The 10,510-nt window shown below is 47.4% G+C and overlaps 2 protein-coding genes across 2 annotated transcripts; one reads left to right on the top strand and one right to left on the bottom strand.

Moving 5' to 3' along the window:
• Positions 1–8,673: 8,673 nt before the first annotated feature.
• Positions 8,674–9,036, bottom strand: CCR75_009706 (uncharacterized protein; the record flags this gene model as incomplete). The annotated part of the gene is made up of 1 exon (XM_067967745.1): positions 8,674–9,036. One exon carries the CDS (start codon positions 9,034–9,036, stop codon positions 8,674–8,676), a length of 363 nt encoding a protein of 120 aa, XP_067817867.1.
• Positions 9,037–9,362: 326 nt separating this feature from the next.
• On the top strand, positions 9,363–10,153 carry CCR75_009705 (uncharacterized protein; the record flags this gene model as incomplete). The annotated part of the gene is made up of 2 exons (XM_067967744.1): positions 9,363–9,503; positions 9,567–10,153. 2 exons carry the CDS (start codon positions 9,363–9,365, stop codon positions 9,720–9,722), a joined length of 297 nt encoding a protein of 98 aa, XP_067817868.1. The 3' UTR covers positions 9,723–10,153.
• Positions 10,154–10,510: the final 357 nt, after the last annotated feature.

The following is a 10,510-nucleotide window of genomic DNA, read 5'->3' as shown; positions in this document are numbered from 1 at the left end:
GCAGAACTCATGCGTCTCGCACGCTGGTTCTTGCCATCGCCCTTTGGGAAGGGAGTCCTCTTGCTGGGCATTTTTGCCCCAGCAGGGACCCTGGCATAGCAGCGAGCCATCATATGGCCGCGCTTGCCGCATTTAAAACAGACCACGTCTGCATTGCCCAACTCCATAGGAGTGGCATCTGTCCTCTCGGCCGACGGCTTATACCAAGCTGTCGCCGAGGCACTGTTGTAGGATTGCTCCTCAACTAAGGCAATTTGGATTGCCTCTTCCATCGTCGACGGCACCTTTCTGAAAAGGGCCTGTCGCGATGGGCCATGCCGTAGTCCGTTCATAAACGTGGGCACCTTAATGTGCTCCGGAATCGGACCTACGGTTATGGATGCGGACAGCGAGCGCATCTCTTGCACATACTCTTGCAGAGATCGCTTCGCCTGTCGCGCCCCAAAGAAGCGCGCCTGAAGCAACACTTCGTTGTTCGGCGGCTGGTACATGGCGCGAATCTTATCCTTAAAGATCGCCCATGAGGGGAACGCTTTTCTGTCCGCCATAAGCGCCGAGTAAGCCCACTCTGAGGCCTTACCGCGCAGATGCGACATAGCGTACGACACCATCCGGCTGTCGTCCTCGATGAGCTGGGCGACACCACATTGCTCCACGGCTAAAAGCCAGTGGACAATCGTGTGCGCCGCAGTTCCATCGAACTTGGGCGGGTCCATCCGAATGGGCCTCGGCTGATGCGGCCGGGCAGAGAGCATCTCAACAGTCCTGTTGAGAGCCTCGCTCCGAGCCTGCTCATGCCTCAGCTCATCCTGAGTCTGAGTGACGGACTCCGCCGCAGCATGGCTCTGTGCCTCGGACGCGGCCCTCCGCTGTCCGAGCACAAATGCCTCAAACTGCTCCAACTGAGCAACATGTTGCTCAGGAGGACTACCCAGGAGCCTGGCCAGGGCTTGTTCACCAAGTCCCTGCGCCATTAGCCCTGCCACCTCCCGATGATGTTCGGAGAGGTGGGGAAAATGAGCCCAATCAATGTTGAGGCTCATCCTCACGTACACACGCAGAGATGCGGGTCGTGGGAAGGATTTCAAGTGCTACCAAGTGTAGGCGGGCACGTCGTAATGCGGCCACGCTCTACTTAGCACACACCCTAGCACAGCGAGGAAGCGGTTTGCACCTGCTTCTCTTGCGTGCAGTGAGGTAGTTGTGGTGGGCGCGCAAGCGACCTCACCCAACACACTAAGAACTCTGGTGAAGTGACGTCACGGGAGCGGTAATCCGTCTCCTCGTGCGCACTTACCAAGTAGGTAGTAAATTTCAGACTGATTTATATTTAATAGAATTAAATACAAATACCTATTTTTACCAATTAAAATGATATCTCTATAGATATCATTTAATATGTATTGCGAGCGTATCTTTATAGATACCTCGCGTAACTGATGACGCTAGCCGTCATCATGGATGACGCTGGGCGTCATCCCTCCTAATGTGAATGCACCCATGTGCATCACATCCACAAGGGTTGGTCACAAATGTGCACCACACCCGAGTGTTGGGTCTAATTACTATTATTTAGTAATTGACCATCCCCTTAAGTACCAAATGTACTTAATGGGGACTGTGTAACATTAGGGCAACTCTAGCCCGTTACATGAAGACTCGGATTGAGAGATATACTACTTAATCCTGATAGTCACTTAAGACAAATCCTTTATACAAGGATTTGATTGAATTCAGGGATGTATTCCCTGAAGCAGTTCCATGCGAGTTGCCTTAAGATAAAGGCACTCGACATGAGATCGAGCTCAAACCGGGGCCGGCGGAGTCGACGCCGCCTGATGGTGCGTGACATTTTCCTTTAATTATTAGACTTAAAATTTTGACAAAAGAGATCAAAACCTCGGCTTTATTGCTAATTAAATACCGGTGATTATTCAAAAACATCCAACCGTGCCGTAGTCGCGGGATTTCTGTGGGCTAAAATCGCCATGGCTTTACATGATGACGAGGCTGCATTATCTGCTCTTAGCATTAATCAAGGTGCGGTGGTGTCCCTTCTCATTACATCTCCTCTCAATCTTTGCGTATCGATCCATTCTCCATTAAATGCTATTCGTGGCGTCGATTCAGAGAAATTTGTTTTGAGCTCAATACTTCTATGCACGAGCTATTGCTCATGATATTATCTTTTATGTAGAGCAATTGCTGCACGAGCTGGAGTCAAAATATTTGAGCCTTAAAAGCGAACTATCACTGTCAGAGACTGAGCGACAGACCGTGGCGACGGACAAGAAACGAGCATGTACGTTGATGGTATCCCCTTTGTAACCTTATGAGTCGCTTGCTAACATTGAATTTAGTGGAGGAACTTGAGTGCGTGAGTAAAGTTGCAGCTGAACGCAATGAAGAGTTGTGCCAGATGAAGCAGCAACTGCTGAAGCTGACGATGGAAAACGATGCACTAGGCTTCAAGCTGCAGACGGCGACGTCGTTGGCTGAGCGCCGCCTCTCAGAGTTGGAGGAATTGAAAACAATCGCAAAAGAGCATCATTGCTCACTTGTTAATGCTCAGCGTCAGGAGATGCAGGCTCTCGAGCGTGCGGCCAAACAGGAAGCGCTGGTGGCACCTCTAGAACACGCTCTCGCGAGGGCCAAGAAGGAAACCGAAGTAGCACAGCAGCATTCGCAATGGGTCGAGACACAACTTAGCGAAAAGACTAAGACGGTGCAGGAACTGCGTCTAGATTTAGCCAAGCGCACGCACGACTTGGAAGAGTTCAAGATTCGCAGCACGGAGGAGTTAACTTCGACAAAGCGCCAGCTCGAGAGCGCGCGACTTGCTAATAGAAAGATTGAGAATGCGTTGATTAAGAGCAAGGAATCCCTGAAGGAATTGCAGGCTTCGAAAATGCATGACGAAGAGTTGCTGCAAGCTGAGCTAAGTGCACAACGCCGCATCGCGACTTTATACGAAGAGTCGGCAGCCGACGCATCTGCTCGTGTGGCAGAGCTGCAGAAGCTTTGTGACTCATTGCGCAAGTCGCTCACTGACTCCGAGCAGGCACTAGCTCGTGAGACCGAACAAACGAATGATAAAGTGGAGCATTTGTTCCGTGAACAGGCCGAGACTTCCGAGTCGCGTATTCAAGCACTACAAGACGATCTACAAAATGCCGAGCAAAAGATTCAAGAGCTCGAAAAAAAAAACATTTTCTCTCTGCAAACGGCTAGTACCGTAGCAGAGCTGTCGTCAGCTGCAGGCGAAGCTCACTTAGCAGCCCATGGGTTGACTTCGAAGCAAATGTACGATCACATAGTCGATTTGGAACAAACACTACAAGCAGAGCGCACCGAAAAGGAAAAATTACAGCTTTACATGGACCGTATTGTCAAGGAAGTGCAGGAGAAAGCGCCAATTCTCATGGGACTGCGCCTCGATCATGAGCGTACTGTGGCTAGTCACACACAACTTAGCGAGCGATTGGAGCAGTGTGTGCACGAATTGGCAAAGAGAAAGCATAGTGAACAGCAAGCGTGGAAGGAGAAGATTAAATATGAAGAAAAGTGTAAATCGCTTGCCCAGAGCGTGGACGACTTATCACGCCAGGTGCAGCATCTGCTTTTCCGCACACAGGAGCAGCATCAGCAACTGAACAATAGTAAATTAGGTGAGGTTGAATCTGAAAACCTGTTGATTTTCAAGGACGTGAAGGAGTTGCAAGTTCGTAATCAGCAGCTCTTGATAGTGATTCGTGAAATGACCGAGATGAACAAATTAAGAGCAAGTGAAAAACTTTGTAAAAGTGGTAGTGACGTTGAATCGACAGAGTCATCGGCGCATCTGATTGTTACTGGCGACTCAGATGATGAATACGACCAAAGTAATCAAATAAGTGCCTCTTGCACTATCAAAAAGCGTTTATCGATGGCTCGGAAAGAAATTCAAGAGTTACGTATGGAGCGCGAGCAAGAGCGTGAGATGATTACAGCTATCGTGAAGCAGCGTGACATGTATCGTGTGTTGTTGGCCCAGTCTGACAATAAATTTCTCGAAGGTGGTGCTACATCTAGCGGAGCAGAATCTCAACAAAGAACTGCACTGGTGACATCCGAAAAGCATCACGCATCATTTGACGTTAGTGAAAGCAGAAAATTGCGCGAGCTGCAAAAGGAATTTGAGGACTACAAAAAGGAGAAGCGAACTAATATGAGAATGCTACAAGAAGCCATGGACCAAGAACGTTCTAAGAGCTCAGAGCTTAGGCTAGCACAGATGCAAGCTCAGGTGGAAGCAACCTGCAGTAAAGAGCGCTACGAAGCATCAGAAGAACGGTTTGTCAATGCAGAGAACGAGTTAGTACGCTTGCGGTCAAAATCAGACCATTTCAGTTCATTAATTGTGCAGCACCAACAGCTGGTAGCGAATGCTGAGGCTAAACTAGAGACCGCTAATTCGCAGCTGCAGAGTCTTATGGTCGAAAGAGACTCAGCTGTTCGGAATGTAAACTTCATATCTAAGAACGAGGAAAATATGATGCTTGAGATGACAACTTTGCGTCTCGACAATACGAATTTACTAAAGCTCATGGAGTCAATGCGCCGGATGGAGGCTGGCCGTGAGGAGCGTAATCGATGTGAAGTAGAGACTTTAGTCAAAAAGGTTTCGACACTCGAAATAAAGTTGCAAAACGCATTCGAAAAGTTTGACTCGAAAGAGGCGATTTCTGGTGCACAAGTTTTGGCTGCAGCGAGGGAAAAGCAAGCTGTATTGGCTGAATTGACGAAGCTTAAGGAGGCACAAAGCCAATTAAAGGAGCAGTACGCTCGGGCTGAAGAACAAAAAATCGCCTATGAGAGCAAGTCGGCTTTGCTCGAGAAAGAGACGACGCATTTACGTGAACAGCTTCGAAAGGGAGCTAGCACCGCAGCTAGTGATAGTGTAGCAGCGCTAGAGGTTCAGCTACGCGACACTCAGCTTGAAGTGCAGGCACTGCTTATTTCTAGAAAGACTTTGGCCGAATATGTGACCAAGTACAAAGCTTTGGCTGAAGCAAGCGACAAGAGTCTGGCCGAGTTATCGATGGCAAGTGAGAAATGGAAGCAAAGCGAGACTGAAAAAATGCGGGCGCTTGAAACATCTCGTGAATTGTTGAGTGAAGAGCTCGAAAAAGTCCGTGCGGAGCTTTTGAAGCATGACACGGAGAATATTAGATTACGGGAAGAGCTAGACCAAACCAAACAGACGCACAAGCGGTCCATTGGTGAAGCCATTGAAAAACAAAAGGTGTTACAGCTTCAAGCCAATGGTGCGGTTCAGCAAATGGAAGGCGTGCGTGAGGAGATGAAAAAAATGAAGCACGAGCTCGAAATGGCACAGGAAAACTATGAGCGCGAATTACAACTTCATGCAGCCGAGGTGGCCAAGTCGTCATCTTCACGCCGGGAGTTGGAGAATTATCGCAAAACTCTTTGTGAAAGAGAGGCGGATACTGAAAATTTGAGGATTAAGATCCAGTCAATCGAGAAAGATGCAAATGTCAAGCTAGAGGCTTTGCAGAAGCTATTTGACGATGCTGTTGATGCTAAAAATACCATTATCGAGCAAAACAAGTTGTTACACTCCCAGTTAGAGCGCGCTGCAATCCAGGTGCGGCGCACTCATGAAGCTGATATGTTTAAGGTTGTAGGCATACAACAGGAGGCTGGTGAAGAGGCTTCGGCATTTAATGCGCATGACAAGGAGATTGATGATCTTAGGAGCTTGGTCGCCTTTTTGCGTCGAGAAAGTGAAATTGCCGAGTCGAAGCTTGAGCTATCACAGCAAGAAGTGCAGCGTGGCCGTGCTAAAATATTTAGCTTGGAGACCACGATTGAACGCCTCCGTGTTGAAATGAAGGCGCTATTGGATGCAGCAAATGCGGATGGCAAGCAAACTTATTCATCTGCCGCTGAAGAGAAGCGCATTGCGCAATTAGAACAGTTGAGCTTGTTACGTGAAAGTAATGCTACCCTACGCGACGAAAGCCAAAAGTATTTGGCAAAATTTAAAGAAGCGGAAGCTAAAGTACGCAACCTTGAGGCTAAGATTTTGCCTTTACAGAACGCCGAGACCTTACTCAAGACGCAAGTGGCATCTCTCAAGCAAGAGGTAGAAACGCTGAATGATGCCAACAAGTGCTGGAAGCAACGGTTGGACCAAGTGGTTGAAAAGTATCATCAGATTGACCCGACAGAGCACGACAAGGTCGTTGCTGAAAAGGAGGCGTTGACAAAGGAGCTGGCTGAATTGGAAATTGAACAAAGGGCGCTAAAGGTAGAGCTGGATTTGCTACGTTCCAGTGGTGGAAAGGAGCTTGCAGAGGAGCAAAAGAAGGTTGAAAATTGGAGTAAGCAGTACGAGCGCATCAAAGGGTTTGCAAAAAATTGGAAAAACAAGGCCGAGTCACTCACTAAGCAACTTGCAGAGAAGAATGAGGAGGTGGGAAATTGCAGTAGCGCTATTACCATATTGGAATCTAAACTTGCCTCAGTCCAAGCACAAATAAGCACCGTGATATCTGAAAAGGTTGCACTGGAAATGAAGCTCGCGGCTTGTGAAGCGGCAAGGCAAGACATTGCTACAAATGCCAATGGTGTAAGTGCGACATGGGAAAAAGAGCGTCAGACGTTGAAAGCCCAATTAGAGCTTGAAACGAAGAAATGCACACAGCTGAAGGATTTTAATGCACGTCTAATGTCTGGTCTGAAAAGTCTGAAGAAAGAAAATAATGAGCTCAAGGATCATGCAGCTTCCGCTCTTAAGCCTGCAGCATCGCTCGGTAAGGTACCATTGCCTTCCCCTCCATTGTCACCTCAACAACACCCCGCTCCAACATTTGCCGCTCCCCCGACAAAATCCGCCGCAGCTCTGACGTCACTGTCTTCATCTCCACAATTAGAAGTCAGGAGTGGCCCGGCTGCAGTGCAGTCGAGTATTGTCGAATCGAAAGCGAAGCCTGTTGTTCCATCTGTTGGAGTTGAAGCCACTTCAGCTGCTTCTGCTCCCCCCGCGCCTCCTAATATTACGTCACCTAGCAAAGATTTGACTACCGTCTCAACCCAAGCAGACAAAACGACTGCCGAAGTGGTTTCTACTGCTGAGAGTTCCTCAACGCCTCCTCCTAACGTACCAGCTCAAGCCACCACATTCACGTCAGTTGCGCCGCCGCTTCCTGTACTTTCAGCACCTGCACCCCCACTTCCTGTACTCGCAACACTTGCGCTCCCCGTAGTCGCGTCCCGAAGTCCTGCACCTGTAGCTGAACCTGCACTTTCAATACCTGCGCTTTTAAAACCTGCACCTACAGTACCTACGCTCCCAAAAGCTACACCTACAGTGCCTGCACCCCTAATACCTGCACCTATAGTGCTTCCAGGAGCTGGGGAAACAGGGGAAGCAGGAACTAATATCGCACTTCCTGCACCTCCGGCAGTAGCACCGCAAAAAGCGGCAAGTAAGAGTTCTTCTGACGAGTCTGCTGCTATGACTGCCGAGGAGCAGCTGCGCCAATTCGCCCTTCGATCTATTAAGAAGCAGGTGGGAGATGCTACTCGTTTTACTTTAACAAATGCTCCCGCTTCTATTGCCGAAGCCAAACTTGCCACAGCTACCGCGACTGAGAATAAGTCAGTTTTAGAGACGAAGGAACAATTAACGCTTGATATCGACTCAAGCATTGGTGCTTTTGGGTCAGGGGGCCCCAGCGGTCTCGTTTTCGGCAAGCCTGGTGTTTCACTGCCTATTCCCTCACCAGCGTCCCCAGCTGTGTCGCAGTCGCCACATGAGCCACTTTCTGGCGAAAATGTGCCTCCCGAGTCTTTGCGTCGCAGTCAGCGACTAGCGCGATTTGGCAGTGATGCCACGAATAGTGCTGCTGCTTCTTCGATCATTGGAGGCGGTTCAACGACAAAGCGGCCGCTGGGTGGTGCAGTTGAAGGCACTTTATCTGTGCAAAAAGTTGCAAAGACGAGCGAATATCAGACGACAAAGACCACGACAGCGATTACGACCATCACGAACCCGTCTTTGCCGGACTCGGAAAGCAAACAGGAGGAGGATACTTCTCCTGGAAAACTGAAAACGACCGAGTTGCATTCGACTCCTCCTTCAACATGATTTAGTTTTGATAAGACGAGCATTCTGTGTTTCCATGAACACGCCAATATGATGTTTGCTATGAATATACTATCATTGAAAACAATCTTTGACTAATTATATTATTCGATTACAAAACCAAGCGTCTTCTTACACGCAAACTATTCTTTGATGCACGAAATATCTGCTCAGATTAACACTTGATCTGGCTCAAACTCGACGCATACTACATTTCTATTGGCAATGCATGCGAGCGCAATCCGTTGACATTTGTTCCTTTCATACTAGTTTTTCCTTCAAAGACTTTGACCAATTATGCAGCCGTGAGCCAGCGGCCTATATGGTATTTCCATAGAATCCTTAGAAAGGACAGAACCGACTTTTGTAACGAAACGAAGCCAGCTGCTTGGAACGGTCCAAGTATCATATTTTCAGCTTTACTTTTGACATTTGTAATTTTAGCACTGTTTCGACTTGTTTGTGTCGACCACGATCAGCTTCTACTGTCAGAATCAGTCATATCTTCGTTCAAATCTTGGTTAAATTTTCGCTTCGCATGTCGAAGCGAAATTTTGAGGATTGACGACTAAATTCCTCACCATGTCCACATGAACTGTGATCACCGAGCAGCAATGAAGGGACGAAATAGACGGAAAAGACGCCAATTGCGGAAACATTGCCGACGTACGAACTGCCACACAGACGCCGTCATTTGAGGTTGGTTCAACGCGAACATTACAAGATTGAAAATAAGCAGGCAGCTCATCAATGATTTCCATCGCACCATCAAGTTTCCCTACAGCGCAATGACCGTGGCGCCATTGACAAAGTACAAAGTTAAACTTTCTCACGTCACATGGGGACGTTCCACCTCGCCCATTTTTTTGAAATATCGAATGCATTAAGGTAGGTGACGAGATAGCATGTAAGTTCGTAACCTACCAACCGAAAGCGTGAAAGTTCAACATGGCCAAAAGTTAACCCTCACGTGCTGCGTAATGTTTCCGCCCGGAAAGTGGCAGACTGACTCGGCCAGGCATTCCAACGATCAAGACCCATTCATGCAATTCATTTTTGGCGAAACTTACTTAATAAAGCCATTTTAGATTGATTCAATGTGAGATCCGATTGGTGACTTTCGTCCAATAAAAACACTTGGCTGTATGTGTAAAATTTCGAACCGGTTCAGTCCTTTAATTTCTAAACAAGCACAAACCAGTAGATAATTATGGGTGGCAAAGCCAAGTTCAAAAAGCACACGGCAGCAGACCTTGAACGGCGTCAAAAGCAGGTCAATAAGGGTGGAGGCAAGGCTGGTGCCTCCACGCGCGGTGTTGCCAAGCTAAACTTCACGTGTGATATTTGCATGGTACGTTAATGAAAACGACAACATTTTGCGGCCATCGAGACTGAACCTTTTTTGAAAGTATAGAGCGCCTCGCCCGATATTAAGTCATACGAGCTGCATTACGCGAGTAAGCACCCAAAGTCGACATTCAATCGCGAAGCAATGATTGAAAAAGCCGAAGCGCTCCGTCAGTTACAACGAGGCGAAACAGCTAATGGCTCGCATCACAAAAAAGAGTAGTGGATCTCATGGATGGATGCAGGTCTACTGGAAGTGCTAGACTGCTGCAGATCAAGACTCAACTACAATCTCGGTGCTTCAGCTATAGATGTCCGTTCTCTTTCTTTTGATATTTGCGCCACGGTTCTACTATTGTTTGCAGTTGTCGCCGCTTGAAGCATCAAATGGATGGAGCACGTAACATTCTCGACGGTCCATGTGCCAACTATGTATGTAAACTAAGCCTATCTCGTATATAGTTATAATTTGGAGCATCTCTTATTACAGAGGCGAAATAACAGAAGAAGGTGCTTGCACTGATTTTTTTACTATTTGCACTGGCATTACCATCCTTGCCAATCTAAATAATTAGTAACTGCTTCATTAGTAGCATCCATGAAAAGTTGAGGACTCCAAAATGTCTTATAAACATAAATATTTTCTTCAGTAGTGACAGAGCATAGACAGGAGCTTCATGCCCTTTCAACAATAGCAATGATTTCACAGACTACGTCAGCGTACACTTCCTTACCAAAAAAAGAAGATTTGGTGACTTCATTTGAATTTAAAAAAAGTACTCGAGATTTTAACCGTAAGGGTAGTGTAACGGGGCACTACGACTTGTACTCACTTCGCACTGCTTCAGTTGCGAGTGGTGCCTTATGTTATTTCACGTACACTAGTACGTGCAGTGTAACGGGCTAAAGTTGCCCTAATGTTTCACAGCCGTTAAGTACACTTGGTGTACTTAAGGGGATGGTCAATTACTAAATAATAGTAATTAGACCCAACACTCGGGTGTGGTGCAC

Source organism: Bremia lactucae (genome assembly GCF_004359215.1).
Source record: "Bremia lactucae strain SF5 chromosome Unknown BlacSF5_NotPlaced_94_SHOA01000043.1_13396bp, whole genome shotgun sequence".
Classification (NCBI taxonomy): domain Eukaryota; phylum Oomycota; class Peronosporomycetes; order Peronosporales; family Peronosporaceae; genus Bremia; species Bremia lactucae.
This window is presented reverse-complemented; position numbering and strand designations above follow the sequence as displayed.